General features: G+C 46.5%; 1 protein-coding gene across 3 annotated transcripts in view; it reads left to right on the top strand.

The window, feature by feature from the left end:
- The first annotated feature begins 4,286 nt into the window (after positions 1–4,286).
- The window catches only part of LOC144107015 (ninjurin-2-like), a 68,116-nt gene continuing 54,191 nt past the window's right edge, over positions 4,287–18,211 (top strand). The window contains exon 1 of one of the 3 annotated variants that reach the window (XM_077639996.1): positions 4,287–4,615. Coding sequence is in view for 2 of the 3 variants with exons in the window: in XM_077639997.1 (XP_077496123.1) it covers positions 4,610–4,615 (6 nt within the window). In the remaining variant the exon portion in view is untranslated. The remainder of the gene's footprint in view (positions 4,616–18,211) is intronic. The other 2 variants (XM_077639997.1, XM_077639999.1) reach the window with 2 other exon arrangements.

Here is an 18,211-nt window from a genome sequence, read left to right as displayed (position 1 = left end):
CACTACGGCGTTCCTCATAGCCCTAGTCGCTTTGGGACGTTAAACCCCCTGAACAAAAACACACGTACAAGTGCTCAGGCGTACTGTGTTCTTGATTAATTGCAAGCTTTAAAAGAAGAAAGAGCTGTCAAATTTTTTTCTTTTTCTTGCACGTCGACGTACCCTTCCCTCCTCCTTCCAAACTCCCAGTAGTACACTTCCGATCTCATTCCCTCTCAAATCACGTGACCAGAGACGACGCGTTCTTCACAGCAATCACCATGCACTGCGGGGGTTCATACAGCATGAACAACGCAATAAGAATATCGTCAGGAAGGCAACATTTTCTTCTACGACACACTGCGCCGACTGCGACGCAATGCACCCCAGAAATAATCTGCCACACAGCTATCTCGGTGAAAGCATCTGTCCACAGTAATGTAGCCCTTCAGCTCACACCTGTCTTCTGTGCGAATCTAGCGGAAACATATAGCTTCGTTTACTCATGTTCAGGAGCTGAGGCAGCAGCATGTGTTGTCGTGAGCCGTCATCCAAGCCGACCGTTGGCAGCTCTATAGGGAGCTATTATTGACTGTTTGTATTGCGTTTAGCGCCCCGCGCTGAGCCGTCAGCAGTTGGCAGGAGCCTGGTGCGTTGCTGCAGCACCGACCCGAGCACACGATGGCAGGACTCACATACGTTGCTCGCTAGTGACCATTTCTGTGCAGCTTGTCGATACTTCCACAGCATATGGATTTTGGGAAACGCGCGACAAGTAGAAGAGATCGCCGCATAACAGGCGAGTGCACTCTTGGCTTGACAGAAAGTAGATACGATCTTAATTTAGAAAAAACAAAATTGGAGGAGACACTTAATTAAAGAGGAGGCCGGCAGGCCAATTTAACGTAAACTGTGCATTCGGAGAATGTTTATTGCGTAAGCTCCAAGAAGGTCAAGTGTACTGATCGTTCTGTTCTTGAGCTACGAGGCCGCTCTGTTTCCGCCGTGCGTCTGGCGTGAGCCGAACAAAAAGATCGAAAGTGATGTACTGCTACGCCCCCGAAAGCGGAAGCGGCCGCGCGCGAGTCTCGGTGCGTGATCCCGAACATGCACCTGATCACGCATGGCCCCCACTCCGCAGGTGAACCTGGTGAAGCGGCGAGTGTTGAAAAAATGAGTAACTTCGAGTGTTGTGAATAAATATTCGATTTTTAGTTAGGCCTCGTACAGTGAAGGAGACAAGCCCCGATTATTGTCAACTCGTAATGTGCGAACTACGAGCTCAGTCAGCATTGGTAGATTTGGAAGTCTAGCAACAATTTTTGAGTGTGACCTACTTTGGTGTGCACGGGTCGTCCGTATCTTTGTTGAAGTTTTAGGCAAATTTCAGCTTTTCTATCCTCTGTGTGCCGTGCGCTGACTCATTAAGAAAGGGCTCTCGCTATGCCGCTCAGAACAAATCAAGCGAACATCAAGAAAGGGAGGGGAGGAAAAAATTGTGGCTCCAATCCACGCACTGAACGTGGTTGGACACCGAAGCTACAAAACGCCACTCAATTACACATTGCGATGTAACTTGAAAATTCCCACACGTGGCTCTACAGAGTGAAACCAGAGACAATTGAAAGTGAAATGCGCTTCAGCGGTATGCCTGATTTCGAAGGAGATTCAGTTTTTAGCCTAACGTCTTTCGCTTACGACAACGACACGAAAACGCAAACGTAATCTTTACCGAGAAACACGAGCGGGGAGAAGGAACGTGCTTCGCATTATTTGCAGGTGCCGTTATCATACATGATGCCGTTAGCACTCCACACGAAGGCTTCAAATGACATCAACTCTTTTCGAAGCAGCTGCAAACATAATGCTTACCGGAACGCGTAGATGTAATTGTCGGCACCGCGCGTCGTATATATTCCTTGCCTTACGGCGCGGTTCGGGTGTCCACCAAGATATGTGCGACAGGCATGAGCCTGCCTTTCAAAATAAACAGCTCATTCATTCATTCATTCATTCATTCATTCATTCATTTATTCATTCATTCATTCATTCATTCCTTTCGTTAAATTGTCCAAGGGGCAAGACGTCGCGCCGAAAGGACGACGGCGTTCAGTACACCCCTTGGCAACGCTTCAACATGCTGTCGTGTCTCGCTTTTCAAGACGAAGGTTAAGCGTCCTCCAATTTTATAATTTTTTTTTTCGGTGGACATTTGTATTTACTTTATTATTTTATTTTTATTGTGAATATTTTATTTATTTTATTTTAGTTTTCATTTTTTATATACATTTTTTTACATTGCGACTGCTTTATGACCAGCAGAAAATACAATATCTACGCTGCTGGGTACTTTTCCAATCGGAGTAGCATTCTATTTTTAGCCTGGGGTTTTTGTGCTGACGACGCCAGCGCCACGAAAATTTCCTTGAAGGTAGAGATATACATAAATTGGTAATTTATGTGTACCTCTACCGTCCAAGGAAATTTTCGTGTCGTCGGCATCCTAGAGATGCACATGGTGCAGAGATCCGTATTAACTCAGAACACCCGGTTGTTTTGTTTAACGTGCAACTGCATTGCACAGCACGCATGAAGTTTTGCATTTCCCCTCCATCGAAATATGGACGTCACGCGGCGGGAATTCAATCTCGCAACATTGGGTACTGCAGCCAAACGCCATGGCATAGCCACTGAGCCAACCTAGCTGGTCTTTTCATTGTTATTGCTTCTTATTGTTGTTGTACTTTCGATTGTATCATTGTTGCTCTTGAAGTTTCAATGCGTGCTTTATTCCCTTTACTTAAAGAGAATTCTCTGAAAGTTATCGTCACCAGCCTGACTACGCCCACTGCACTGCAAAGGTCTCTCCCATGTCTCTCCAATTAACGCTGTCCTGGCCGTGGGAGCGGCGAGGAGCGTCAGGAATTGGGCAGCTATCCGTGTCAATAGTGAATAGGGCGAATTGGAAATAAGGCTTGTCGGTGGCAAATAATATCCTACTAGAGCGCCTAGTAGTCTGGTCTTGTTTCAAAATACGCTTCACGGCCTGCCCTCTACGTGCGTCACTTCCTCAGTATCTCATGGTAGGAGCTGCACTTCTGGTTTCAGCCTACGGTTGTTACCTTTATTAAGCTGTTGCCGGGTGATGCAATATCCATCTTTTTTTTTTTTTGCAGCCGTCCATGCCAGCGGCGCTTCAGAATACTGGCTGGAGTCGTTTTAACTGTGCTTTCGCGCGACCTCCCTGACACATCAAATAACCCTCGAAACCCATAACCCAAAAAACAAGTTTCGAAGTTAATTTTCAAAGAACGCTGTGGTTGCCGTGGAGGCGACAAAGCACAAACAAAGTTGCCTGACGAAGTGTCACCCCCTTTCCGTTCTTGCACTTCGAGCAGTGGACAATTTTTACAGAGAATTCACTAATTCATTCATCCACAATAATAGTACACAGAAATCATAAAAACATCCATACGCACATTATGATATAACACAGATGAGTACCAAAAAAACAGAATTGAAGAAAACTAGCATGAAGATTTGATGTGGCTAAACGGCAGTTTACACAAATACACAATAATTAAGACAGTATGCTGAGATAAAAAAAGGAATTGGAATGATTAATCGAAGAGAGAGTCAATAATATTAATAATAATTGGATTTTGGGGAAAGGAAATGGCGCAGTATCTGTCTCATATATCGTTGGACACCTGAACCGCGCCGTAAGGGAAGGGACAAGGGAGGGAGTGAAAGAAGAAAGGAAGAGAGAGGTGCCGTAGTGGAGGGCTCCGGAATAATTTCGACCACCTGGGGATCTTTAACGTGCACTGACATCGCACAGCACACGGGCGCATTAGCGTTTTTCCTCCATAAAAACGCAGCCGCCGCGGTCGGGTTCCAACCCGGGAACTCCGGATCAGTAGTCAAGCGCCCTAACCACTGAGCCACCGCGGCGGGTCCAAGAGAGAAACAAAAAGTGCATTTCTAGTACGAAATGGGAGGAAAATGAACGTGAGCAAACCGCACTCCCATGCTTACGTCACCCACTGACGTGATAAACTAAAAATAAAAAGAATGAATACCCACACGGGAGGCCTTACAATACACCTCCTACTAGAAAGGGGGCTTCTGCCCCGCTGTCTTTTCGGCGGCCGAGCTTCAGCAGTGCTGCACGCCTTCGCGTGGAGCGAGGAGCTCAGGGATAAGGGGCGAGATAGCGGACGCCACGCGCTGGCGAGGGAGCAACAACCCGGCTCTGAGGGGAAACAAAAGCCCGAAACACACGCATCGCAACCACCGGTGCGGCGAGCGCGAACGCCCTTGAGAGCCGCTCTATCGATGTCCTCCTCCTCCGCCTAAGCACCCTCGCCTGACTCACTCCTGAGTTTCCCCGCCAGCGCTGGCAGTCTTGTATAATTGCGCGGGCTTGTGCTTGTGTTGCTTTGGGGCCGCCTTCTCCTTCTCCCGTTGTCGTTCTAGTGGGGCGTCTCGCTCAAGCGCGCGCGGGAGTTTCTCGGCCAAGTCGCTCAGACGCTGTCCGTCCTCAGCCAGCGCGCTCTCGCCACACGGATACTTCGCGCGGTCTGCTACCCGGCTTCAGTGTGCGCTCCCCGCCCGCGTGGTTGCCTTCATGGAGGTACGTGCATCTACTTCATCTACTTCGAGACAGCAAGGGTACGAGGCCGCACCGTGGGTCCCTCTATATTTGTTTCTTTTTTTCAGGGTTGGGGGGGGGGGGGGGGGGGGGGAGGTTCCAAATTGCATTAAATACACCGACGCCAATGAGTAGAACAAAAAGATCTCTGGAAAGAGATCTGTGAATGGAGGAGACGCCAGCGGGGCTTTTCGCGGCAGTGTGAAGATAGCGCCGTAACGGACGCCGCGCTTTTTATATATTTAACAAACATTCGAACGGCAAGGTGAACAGAAATGCGTAATGGTACAGCATTATAAGCCGGAGCACGAGAACATAAAAATGAATTGTCAGGCATTGTATGTCTGCAGCGCATTGTTTTGTGTGTGCCATTATGTGTTTTCGTTTCCTTCTTTCCTTATGTCGACATCATGCCTACAATACGTATTCTCTTCCCCTACAATATTCCTATAGGGCGCCGCTGGTATTTTATATAAAAGATAAAAGCACTTAGAAAGAAGTGTAGTTACGAGATAGGAAACGGGAATTCATGGCTCCTTTTAAATACGGCTCATATTGCTAGTCTATACTTAATAACGCGCTCGTTATAGAGGAAATTATTTTCACTAGCGAACCCCAAGCTGGGTTTTCTCTACAAATCCACAAAACGTGAGGGCTTTGGAAGCAGCGGAAACCAGTAACGTAGCTGCCGACTTTCTGGGCGTATAGTACGCAGACAAATAAATCGGTTCCTCCGCTGGATCTGTCATTGCACACGTTTCCTTAAGTTAAGACTTCAACGCGCTCGTAGGCTGAAGCGACATCCGCATTCCAATGCCTGTGAGTAGTATTTCAAGCAGCTGTTAGTCGACATATGTTAGTTTTACAGTCACAGGCGCCACCTAGTATCGTCAAAACATTTCTAGGTACTTGCCGTAAAGGTAACGCTGCGGTGCGTAATTTTCCAACCTTTCCAGATACGCGGCCTTACCTCCAAAGGAGAACCCTACGGGGTTTTTACTTACAGCATGGTACGATGAAGAAGCTTTGTTGGTGTAGAGTGATATAGGCACTTGCTTTCACCCTTACAAAAACGTTGATAACCAGCCCGTAGAGTCTACTCTCTATGACAGTTCAGGAATTGGTGATTTCCATTCCATGCCAAAAAGCTCTCATTACACTTCGCATCGTAAAAAAAAAATACTCAAGTCGATAACCTCGAAGGCTATGTTCTCTTGACAGATGAAGTGAAGTAGAACACAAAGTTGCCTGCCTGTCTTGTAGATTCCGTTCCTGCTTTGCCTCTGCGCTGTTCCGGTTACAAATGTTGAGAGATATCAGCCTCCGTGCATGAGCGCCCCCAATGTGTCATTCTGCCTGTTTGCACTTGCCGACTAACGGTTCTGACGGCTTCCGGTGGCCTCCCGCTGTGTTTCTCCTGTGTTCTCATTTTCCGGCTTCCGGTACCGCAAGACACTTCCGCCACAGCTGCTTTGTTGGCTCTTTGGAGGCGTGACTTCCTCAATGAACTCTCTTTATTTTTTCTCCTGTCATATCGGCTTCGAATACTGCACGCACATTCCCGGCGGCGATATTTTAGCGTTTATATCTTGAACTCGGGGCGTGAGATATTGCGACTACCGAGTGGTGCAAGCTTTTCAGCAGAACTGGCTGTTCACCTCCGAGTTACGAGCCTTTATTTGTAAAATGTTTCAAGCTCTTTAACGTGCCGTCCGCATGCAATCATGTGTGCTAATATCACTTTAATCTGTGTCATATCTGTACGCGTTTTCTTTTTTGTGTGCTTTTTGCTTCCTTATTGACCTGCTCTCACGTTGGTCCTGATCGCATTTTTTGCTAACCTAAAGATCCTCCGCGCACTAGCAACCACCAGGCGCGAACCAGTGGCCTTGTGGTACAGCATCCGCCTCGCATTCGGGAGGTGCTGGGCTCGATCCCCAGTGCCGCCGGATACCCACCGATTTTTTAATGGGCACAAGATTTCCCCCGGCCTGATGTTCAGCTCTTCTAGGGTGAGATGCTTGGGAAAAGGGTCTTCGACCAAACCGTTGCCGTGAATAATTAGAGATAAGTTCCCCCGTCAAGCAACCCTAAATCCGCCCCGCGTGGTAGAAGCTCAACTTGTGGCCACCGCGCACTTGCAACCAAGAGTCATGCATTATTTGTCCACTATAAAACAACCCCCTCCCCCCTCCTTCTATCCAAAACAATGTCAAGTAGCTTGTTTCAGGAGTAAACAAAAGCCCAGTGTATGTACTTTTTTCTCGGGCTGCATTTAGTGAAGGCCCCGTTTCGTCGAAATGGACCCCATGCTGTAAAGCGTGTACGCGAACTGCTAATTTTGACAATGCAGTTGCGTTGGTTGTGCGTGAAATCCTACAGGCCTTCCACATCTGCCAAGAATCAAGAGTGTGTTTGAGCCAGGTTTGTATAGCATTGACTGAGCTCGAGATAAAGTAGTTAAAGCAGAAAACCAACCTACAGGAGCGCTCCGTTAGAGATTTAAAGATATCTTGGCATGGTTTCTTTTGTTAGCTAGGACACCAGTGTGGTCCGTGGTGGGAAAGTCCTTGTCTACATTTTCCGAATAAAAACCCCAGTTGTAAGTTGAGCGCTCGTCTTGTCCTGTCTTTGTTAAAAGCCATCGTTTTCCGCCCTGTTAACATTTTTAATATGCAATATACCAACTCTCCCTTACCGCTATGTCGCTACAGCTGAGCCTTAAATACTGCATAAATGACGTGCTTAAATTATACGCTAGACTTAGGCCGTTCTTTGATACCCTATGACAAGAACGCATACTTAAGTACAATAAGTGAACTAATGTGAAAAAGTTGGGTTTTTGAGGTTTAACGTCCTAAAGCCACTCAGGGCATGAGGGACGAGGTAGTGGAGGCCTCCGGATAATTTCGAAACTTCCGGAAATTCTTTAACGCGCACGGACATCGCACAGTACACGGGCCTCTAATATATCGCCTGCATCGAAATGCGATCGCCGCGGCCTGGATTGAACCCACGTCATTTAGGTCAATAGGCGAGCTCCGTAATCACTGAGCCACGGGGGCGGCTATTGTGAAAAGCGCTAAAAAAAAGCTTTCAGGTCCTGCTAAATCTTGATTTGCTCGCACGTAAACCAATGCTAAATTTCACTCAATTATGTGATAATTAGAGTTCCTTCGTGAAGCGTAACATCTCCTTCTTATCGTTCAGTGGCTTGAACGCATCCCATCAGTTTCTCTTAACATTTATGACAGAAATAGTGCGAATACTCGTACCTTCGCGTTCGTCGCGTGATGCCTGGAATGCTCGCTATTGTTCTTCAGCCGTGCGATACGTTTTGTAAGCCTGCCGGCTCATCTAATCAAGGTTATTGTTCTCTTCACTCGGGCGTTGCACCGCGCTATAGTTTCCTTGACCAGGAGCACGGGAAGTGCGTGCCCTTCAGTGCTGCCAATGCATCTCGATGGTCGCTCCAGAGCACTCTGGTAGGCTACGCCGCCTTCATCTGCTCGAAATCGGGCTGTGCGATTACATTCGGCTGGCTCTTTCCGAGAGCACACCTCCCGCCCAGACCACCTCGAGGCGCTCCGACTTCTCAAAGCGGTTGGGGTGGGTGGAGGGTGCTCCGGGCCACGTGGTTACTTCTCCCAATCCCAGCGCTGCAGAGCGGCGACATACGACGAAGACGTCGGCAGTAGCGGACGGACAAGTGGCCCTGTGGCAGCTTTTTAATGTTATTGAACTCGAATTATGCACAAGCTTCAACCCAACGAAGCAGATCAGTATCTTACGAAGTGCCTGAACGTGTCTTCGCTGAGCGTAGCACCAAAGATAACTGTTCAACGCCGGTGACTGCACCAGCGGCGTTTGTAAGTATGGAAAAGCCTTAGTGCGAGAGGCCTCTCGCGGTGTCTTCGCGCACCTGCATTTTTGACGAGACACTCGGGTTTGTGGAAATACAGTGGAGCTGTTCACTAGAGTTGAAAATGGAAAATATACGCGCGCATACAGCTATACTTCATTTTTTTTTCTTCACGAACAACAAAGCGGAGAAGAAGGACGGCATGACGGTACAAGTACGAGCTTAGAACTATTTTTTCGCGGAAAACAAAATTCTCAACAAAAAATGCGCCCTTCCTGCATTTCACATACCACTGTTAACGCTAGAAATCTTCACTCCAAATTTTCATCCACGTGTTATCCTGCATGGGAAGAAGCACGTGTCGCTTGTGCGGACGTCAGTCCATTTTTCGTTATTGTCATTTATGAAGTCATCTTCGCCATCCTAAATGGTGGCCTACGGTAAATACCAGCCAGCCCAAATTTCCGCGTAAAAAGAGCTATACTTTCCTTGCAAGACAAAGGCTTCTGCCATGTACCTCCAGCTAACCCTTTTCTGTGCCAGCTGCGGCCACCGTATCACCGCGAACCTCTGAATCTCCTCCGCCCACCTAACCTTCTGCAGCCCCCTGCTATGCTTGCCTTCTCTTGGAATCCGTTCTGTTACCTTTAATGACCATCGATTATCTTGCCTTCGTATTACATGCCCTGCCTAAGCCCATTTCTTCTACTTCATTCCGGCTATAGAGTATTAACTCTTCTTTTTCCCAGACCCGCTCTGACCTCTTCCTGTCTCTTCACGTTACACCTGCAATTTTCTTTTCCCTAGCTCGGGACGTTTTCCTCAATTTATAACCTTTCATTAGGCTGTAAGTTTTTGTCCCGCAGGTCCGTGTGCCGATGAGCTACAGCTGTTATATATTTTCCCCTTGAGGGAATATACGACGTGAAAGTCGTGTTCTCTGCTTCTCAAAAGCTGTCCAAGCTTTGCAGGATTAGTGATCCGGAGGCGACAAAGCAGAGTGGCTGTGGCAAAAAACACAGGCGGCCTTTTGTTGAATGCACAGAAGGTGTAGTTTACCGAAGTCCCTTAAGTTGTGGAAAAACGTATGTTGGGCAAACTGGGAGATGCGTGAACGAGAGGTTAAGAGAGCATGCCAGGAACGTGAAAAGTGCACGCGAGGGAAAAGATTTTGAAGGTTTTTCTCGAAAGTCGCTGTCTCACTTGCCAAGATTGTTCACCTGCACTTGATGGCACCTCTGGAGAAATCACACTAGAGAAATCGCAGAATCTACACAGACATGTAGTCTAGGAGAGGGCTGTGTCTGCAGCACCGCCTCTATCGCCGTTTCCCAAAAAGAGCTGACTTATCTGCGCATGCGTGAACGATAGCCACGGCTGTACAGAATGTTTATAAGAGTGAATTCTTCCACAACAAAAAATCTGTTGTAAGTTCAGCGCCCGTCCTTGTCGTCTCGTCTTTGTCGACGTCTTTTTAGCGCTGCTTTTCTGGAAAATATGATAGTGCCTGCGAAATGCACTCGACCCCATTTTTATTATCCTGGCTAAGGAATTTGTGCGCTCAAGTCCGTGCCTAGTATTCTCGTATGAAATCACGCTCACATCAGAGGAGTTCGTTTTTTGCGCGAGTGTCCCAGAATTAACATGCCGTAAAAATTTCCGGAATGCACGTCCGCCTGATGCAGTGTGTGGCGAGATATTCCTTCTGCTCTGGCAGCGCACATGCGTATTTATATTAAGGCGATAGCTTTTCATGGCTCATCATCGCGTCCGTCCGTTACATTTTAGACGACGTGATCTATCTGCCACGCTCGCGCCAGCTGCTCTTCTCTGTCGTTAAATGAATTCAAGAGCTGCAAATTCAAATCAGTGCAATGAGTCTCAAAACGGCTTTCGCCTTCCCGCAGTTAAGAGATATCTAAGTGCCTGGAACGAACTTTTTCGCAGCCTGTTGTTAAAACCACAGAGAACAATTTCATTCTGTTTTTTTTTTTTTAGTAATATTCGATTCTACTGCTCTTTCAGGGTATGTTGATATTTTTGCTCCAGCATGATGCGAATTTTGAGCTATGCAAACTGGATTTAAAAACTTTCCCACCAGTGGGCTTAAACTTGACACATCTACACCGAATAGGACTCCGAGATCCCCGTTGGATTGAATGGCAGTGCATCCTAGCCTTATGGATCCGCAATTTATAAGGCTGGGGGCAACTCATGTAGTTTAATTACGAAATCACGCGGTGATGGCGGCACATGCACGTAATATTTTTAACCTTTTTTACCTTATAGAAGTTTCGTTTTTGAGTACTAGTAGGATCTTTCTCTTTATAATGCGGCATTCCTTTGGTGCAAGAAAAGTTCAATATGTCCTCAGTGTCCCTTAACCATCTAGTTCACGTAGGCTCGTCCACTAAAGATGGGAAGCGCTACATTAACACTTTCTTTGCAACGCGCTTGCCACTCTGCACATTTCATTCAGGTTTGTCAGCTCCAAAAGCAATAGAATAAAATAAGTGTTTAACCTCACGCTTTCATTTCAAAGTCTTCAACCTGTACGACATTGCATGCATGTCGGGCACAGGAAGTCTTGCGTTCCTCTAACATGATGTGTCGCATTCACTCCTAGCCACCTGTTGGAGCTTTTTTCTCTCATGGTAACCATAGTCGAGGCATGATAAGCACTGCCTTGAAGCTTTGAAAGCGCGCTCTTATTTATCGCCACAAACACCGCACGAAGTCCTACTCCCTTATGTCAACCGTTGGAGGCAGGTACAAATCAAACAAACGCGGAGCTAGGAATGAACCGAGTCGTACTGCTTTGACTGACGCTATGCATCCGTGGGCTGCAAGATGCTGTATAACAAGCTAAAGGGCATGCAAACTAAACTCGGTTTTGCTCAAGGATGTAATAGTTTCGTGCCTGGCAGTAAGTGGTAAGCAAAAGCGAGTTCCCTCTTAATAAACCTCGTGAGTCTTAGAGCAAAAGCACATTTTTCCTCCTCGGGCTATGCATATGTGCACTCGATTTATAGTGTCTGAATCTCTTAGGACTAAACCTTGAGATGTCCAGGAACTGAAGTACCGAATGGTATCGACTTGTGAATGATTCCAAAACAGCTGTGTTTCTGATGTGACGACCTAGTTTACTGCTGTGCGCAAAAGCTTGTCATCAATGTATGCTCTTTTATGCTGCCAGATCCAACAGCAAAAATACAAAGACAGAACTGGAGCTATGCATTAAACGACGCAGATGCCATCCTGTTGTGCACATATCCGACCTTCATGTAGTCGAGGCCCAGAGACGTAGAGGACATTTCACATCACGACACACAGCACGGCCACATGCGTAGCATTCCATTAGTCGCACTAACGGAAAAACAGCTACAGTGCACAAAAACTCGTGCGCCCATTCCTGTGAGTAATAACACGTTACAGATGTGTCTATGTGTTAGCCGCTCACTATTAAAGGTCTCATCCGCAGGAAGGAAAGGCGCACTCTTTTGTGTTGGCGATATTGTTTGTTTTTTTTTTTGGGGGGGGGGGGGGGGCGACACAGTTAAAACGGTTGCATGCTAGCGCTGGCATACTCTCCTGTCGTAATTCGCCTTCGCTCTCTTTTTTTTGTTTCTGAAGCAGCGGAAGCAAACCAAGCTGCGGGAACAACAACCACCTCTGTTTGTCGATCTCAAACGTGTTACTGTCTGTCCTTCATAGCCCTCCACTTCGTGTTTTCGTGTAGAGGCATAGTACAGTGCCGGATATTAGCTCACGCGCCGCGTTACTTCTCTCCTAAAGTTCGGTTGTCGTTGCGCAAATCTGCGGTGAACTTCATTGCTAATGCGAGCACTTGGGCACTGTTATCAAAGTGCGCAAATATGTAGATTACTGTATTTTTGTTAACTTCGTTACTACAAATTGTGTTGCATTTGTGAATGGTGTCACCTTCAGCTTTACACAGTAAGGTGGTCTTAGCTGCATTAGGTAGCTCCCCAAAGAGAACCGCATCCAGGTCGAAGATATTTCCCTAGGTTTTGCTCATGACCACGTGCGCTGGAGAAATGGCCAGACATCACTGAGATCCCTTTTGTCCACTCTGGGGCACTAAAACGAGTGACAAACTCCTCATCACCTTACCACGCTCTGACTTAATCCTTCAATGTTAAGGTACAGAAAAAATTTGACGCCCTAGTCACATGATTGAGAGCTACAGGATATGTAGTTCGCCAATACCATTTGTTGGGCGAGTTGGTGCTCACGATAATCCATAACAGCGCGACAGACGGGACAGAGAGGAGAGGACACAACACAGAGCTATGTGTTGTGTCCTCTCTTCTCTGTCTCGTCTGTCGCGCTGTTATGAATTATCGTGAATTAACAGGATATGTAGCACCTCCGGAGCTACGCATCAGTTAGAACGAATTGAAAAAAAGTCAAGACACTAGGAGAAAAGCCGGTAAAGCAGGAGAGAGAATAACGCACTTCATCTCAAGTTAATTCTTAATCTTGTGGAATGTGATAGAATCTAAAGGTGGTGGAGGTCCGAAAAAAGCGTCTTCTACTTTCGTCAACAATCTAGCTGGTTGCTGAAAATTGCTGATTAGAAAACTTAAAAATGACGTGTACTCGAAAGATTGTGCAAACAAATTTTGAGAAGCACACGTTGGAGACGTTGCATGAGACATCGCTAAGCTGTCGCCTTGAATACTCTGGCCAGACGGGCCGATGCTTGAACGGCAAGGCAAAGGAACACAACATATGTAAGCGCAAAAAATCAGCGGTTCTTCTTGCTGAGCAGTGTATGAAACGTGCTGCCGCACCGATTTAACACTGAATTTATAAAAAAAATGCGAAAAAATAATCAGAATTAGAAATAATCGCGGCATATTTTGCCAGAAATTAAGACACAGCTGCGTTACCAGTAAATCTTAATCCTTAAAAAAAATTTCCCTGGGGCATCTTTGGTTTCCTGTCTTTATCAGTGCATATCGTCTTAGCTCGTGCACCTTAAATGCCGGGTTTTCAATAGGCGCCTTTCTTCTCTCAAGGTACAACTTTACGTGTGTCTGTTCGGTCAAACATCGAACTGCGTGTTGCCCTGCTCCGTCGTTCCGTTGAAGCGAATAGACTCCAGCTTTTAGTAACAGCTGTTCCTACCTTTTGTGCCTTTTAGGGTGCGTTACGTTGCCTACAGCCTCTTGGTATGAATAACTGTCAAGCCCAGGTCGGCGTCCCAGGTCTATATAAGCTACAAGCAAAACAATCGAAGGAAATGATTAGAGATGCTGAAACGCCGAGTCTGACACTGTTTGTTGTTACTCATATACAAAGCTAAGGGCGACAAACACAGAGACAGATCATATTTATAAACTGTTTACATTATTTCTGCAATCAACCTTCAATGAAACAAAGGCCAGCATTGAATAATTTCGATTTTTTTTATTCCCGCGGAGAGCAGCGCATCTCTCTTGCCTGGGCATGCGCCCACAGTTCCTGCCGGCCCTCCGGAATGCACTGATAACACTGACTGCCACGTGTTTCTGTGTTGCCGATATAAGGCAATGGACGCAGTAGCATTTCGGTTCCTGGGGGCGTATCAATGAACGCCTTCCTGGCGGCAACTTCGTGCCTCTGATCTGAACAACGGAAGTGAATCTCTGAAGTTGTGATCAGCTAAAATGCACCGTTGTAAAAATAAAATCTCGGAAGCACGGCAGGGTGACATTAGAATAAGCAAAGTACCCTTTGCGACTTCTTTAGTATGCACAGAGCGGCGTCACTTCCTCCATGCACGCCTCCAAACAATGAATGTATGCTCTCGCAGCCTCTGTTCCCTCAATCGTTTATTCAAGCACATTGACCGGTAGGCGTAAATGCACGGGTTATGTGGGTAAGCGATGTTGTGACGTCACAGAAGAAACTAAGGTCACTCTCTGCAATGCTCAGTGGGATTGGTCAGAGGGCAGTCAAGAAATGACATGATATTCCAGCCTTTTAGGTTTTCAAAACCTTCAACGGTGCCTATAAGCAGCAAAAACCGTACGTTTCTACGTATACATATACTATTAGCCATTTCTAAGATTTCGTTTTATATGTCAACGCTAAATAGTGCAAAACATCCTTTTACGCGCTTTACACCACCGTTGTTTTTTCCCGTTAGTATAAACTTCTGCTGAAAACAATTTTTCTGCACACCTTCAGTTTCGCGCATGATCATCTTAGATGCTTATGCGCCACTTAACCCTACAGAATATATATACATATATATAATACATACACATCGCTCTCTGACGTTTGTCCTCCAATGACATTCGAAGCCCGCTTTGTGGCAGTCGTTCAGGGACAGAATCCCTCGGTGACAAATATAATATAATAAACTCTAGGCTGCCCAGTAGCGGTGTATACATCTTGGCAGGCTCGTGGCCGCCTAGCAGCCAGCGGGAAAAGCGCGGTGTGTCTTTGCAGGCAGGCCGCGCCTGGACCGCGGGGCCTCTCCGGCCGGAAATAATTAGAACGTCGGCGCGCCAGCTTCTCGGTACTGCGGCTGGCCACTTGCCAGCGCTCGCGAAGAAATCGAGCGCCGGCGCTCTCTTTCTCCCTCTCCATTGATCACTCTAGGCGCGCCGCGGCTCCAATTATCTGCCTCGGAAAAAAGAAAAAAGCGAATTCAGCTGTGCCGTTCACTTTCGAAGGCTTTGCCACGCTCACATGTGCACGGCTAGCAATGGAGGTTGTGCCAAAGCAGTTCATAAGTACGTTTTCCCGTGTCCGCTTTCATTTTTAGCTATTTTGCTGCCGGTGCCGCACACAGCTGTACCTCAAGTGGGTGTGATATTGCAGGAAGACTTTTGCTGTGCTTTTCCGTGCCTGCCGCTGTTTAAAATGCACACCGTGCAGAGTGAACATGAATGTTCTGCACGTACCGTATATCAAGCAAGCCTGTGTACCGATTCTGTATGAAGCTCAAAATTAAAATTCTGCGGTCACTTTGAGCTATCCAAGCCGATACATCTTGCTACAAGGTCAGAGAAGGCAAAAAAGCTATTTTTACTTTTACTAGTTCATTTATTTTACCTGCGCATACTATAAGTGTTAACTGGGACCAAGATAGGTATGGCACAGGAAGCAAGAAAAAAAAGAGATGACGACGAGGCAAAGTAGTCACAAAGCTGTTCATACTGCTATAAGGTGCGCCGCTCCAAGCGAAGCGCCATCAATAAACACTAAAAACTGGCGACAGCAGTTGGTCAAAAGTAAATAAAGCTTTAGCTTCTATTTTTCTACGCTTCTTCAAAACAGCACTGAAAGTGTTTGCGATTTGAATATATAACAACATGCCCTGGAAGCTGGTTCAAGTCCCGTACTATATATGGGAAATGTGAATGTCTGAAGCAGTCTCCGGAAAACTGTACTGTCACGCGTCTGATGAGTTTTTGTTTTTTCTTCTATTTACGTATTAATGCCGAAGGAGGTTAACAGGTTATAAACCCATCAGGGAGACCTCCAGTACCGAATTTTCATATAAAATAATGAACGCAGCAAAACAGAACGCCACAAAGCTCCAAATAAGACTTTTTTGTTAGGAAGTAACCAACTGGTTTAATGTTTAGGGGCCGCCCCCAAGGTGGAGTAAATTTGTAATAAGGGAGTAATTACTCATTGGCTTCCACCCAAGCGTAGCCATACGGCTACAAAGCAAGTCTGTACAGCTTTCTCAGCAACTTCGCAGTTAAAAAAAATTCGTGCTGGTCCGAGGTTCGAACCCGGGACCACCGCTACACCGGAGCAGTCGCTCTAACAACTGAGCTAACCTGTACGGCAAGCTTGGCTGCGCATGGCTGCGCTTGGGTGGATGCCAATGAGGAACCACTCTCTTATTACGAAGTTAACGACTGCGTTGATGCATAATAGTTGTGCGATGAACAGAAAAAGCGAAGCTTAGAACAGGAAAAAAAAAAGCACGGAAAATAACAACAAATCAATACTTAAGGTCGAGAACCGCGTACAAAAGAACGCGTATAAGAAATAAATCGGAAAAAATGATTTAGTGTTACCTAACTTTGTCTTAGCGGAATCACTAGACGTTTTAATTAATGTAATTTCTTAGTGAATGTCACAGATGTTGCACATGAATTAATTTCACTTCGTAACTGGTGGAGAGATTTATACGCATGAATTCAGCAATAAATTTACCCTTCGTGTTAAGCATGATGTATCATCCTTTACGCAACGCTTTTGTCGGTAGGTCATTCATCAGGCCTGTATAATTGCAAAAGGTACAGCCGTGTTTGTTCGCTTCTAAACTGAAGGAGGGGCACGTCTAGACGTGCATAAAGTGGGGAAACTAGATCTTGCCTTCAATTTCACAAAACTAAGATACAAAGCACGCCGCTGGACTTGTCAGAGTCCCAGAGTCAGAAATTGGGTATAAGGATGTCCCACTCCACATGCATATTCCAGTATGGGGCTTACCAAGACCTATATAATGAAGATAACTTTGAGATGTGACATTTTTAAGCATTAACGTGTTTTTACTTTTAAAAGTATACACCCCAAGGTAACGAAGCTCTTCGGCCCATTTTACTCGTGGCGAAGATAGCTGGGGTGCTTAAGCCATTCCTTTTGAGGCATGTATGAGTTAGGCCTAAAATCAGGCACGCTTCTCTTTCAAACCACCGATAGCATAATGCTCCTTTTGACGAATACGTAACTTCTGATTATTCTGCCAAATGGGCTGCTCCGAGCAGCATCCCGCTCAGCAGGGCTTTTATCGAAACATGGTTGGGTTTGTAAAACTGCTATCGCTGTGGTAACTGCTTCACAGAAGGCTGCACGTGTCATCAAACACACTTCGCTATTCCCTGAAAAGATGTGATCTCTGAACTCCATCAGAAATTCTGTGTACTCCAAGGCACATTATATCCAGGTGCAATGCTTCATCAAATGCTCTATGACGGATAAGTCATTGTTCTTACGCGGACAACGGAACTTGACTTTCCTACGTCCGCAGATTCAGTTAAACCCTGTGTCGCAGAGCGTATGCAGGCGTCGACGCCAGGACGTGTACTTTGTTTCCAGTTGCCTGCACTCGCACTCAGGCACAGCAAACGCGTGCCACCGTAGATGCTGCTGCATGTGAAAATGCCACCCTTTTTGCATCACCGCATCCGTTGCACCACGCCACATCCAAATTGCCCAACGTTCGCGCCTATCACGGTTCCGCCAGGGATCAAGCGAAACAGTTGATTCTCGCCTATTGTTCGCTCCATGCGGCCAACGCGGACCCTTTTTCCCCCGATGCACGTTTCAGTCATCAATCACTATCCTGCGAAACAGCGCACCAATCAGTCGCGTTGGCGCATTGCCGGGAATTCGGCTTGGGAAAAGTTAATGTAGAGCAAACTGCCGGATAAAATAGGGGATTAGCATACTGTTAACTCACGCACTGTTTCTGCACCCTTACACAAACAGCGTCTTTCCAAGACTGTAGGACAAGATGGCGTCGCACTTCAGAGTAACAACGAATAGTTTATTACTTCACAAATCCGAGGTATAACCTCTGGTGTCAGCATTTGTGGAGGGATCCGGACATAATCTCCACAACGTGGCGTTCCTTGGATGCATTGAAAATGTCGAAGAACTCTTTTCTTGATTTCGCTTACATCGAAACCGCATCGTCTCAGCCTGGGGAAGGAACACGGCCACGTGCTCAGTACGAA

This window comes from Amblyomma americanum, chromosome 10 (assembly GCF_052857255.1).
Source record: "Amblyomma americanum isolate KBUSLIRL-KWMA chromosome 10, ASM5285725v1, whole genome shotgun sequence".
NCBI lineage: Eukaryota > Metazoa > Arthropoda > Arachnida > Ixodida > Ixodidae > Amblyomma > Amblyomma americanum.
This window is presented reverse-complemented; position numbering and strand designations above follow the sequence as displayed.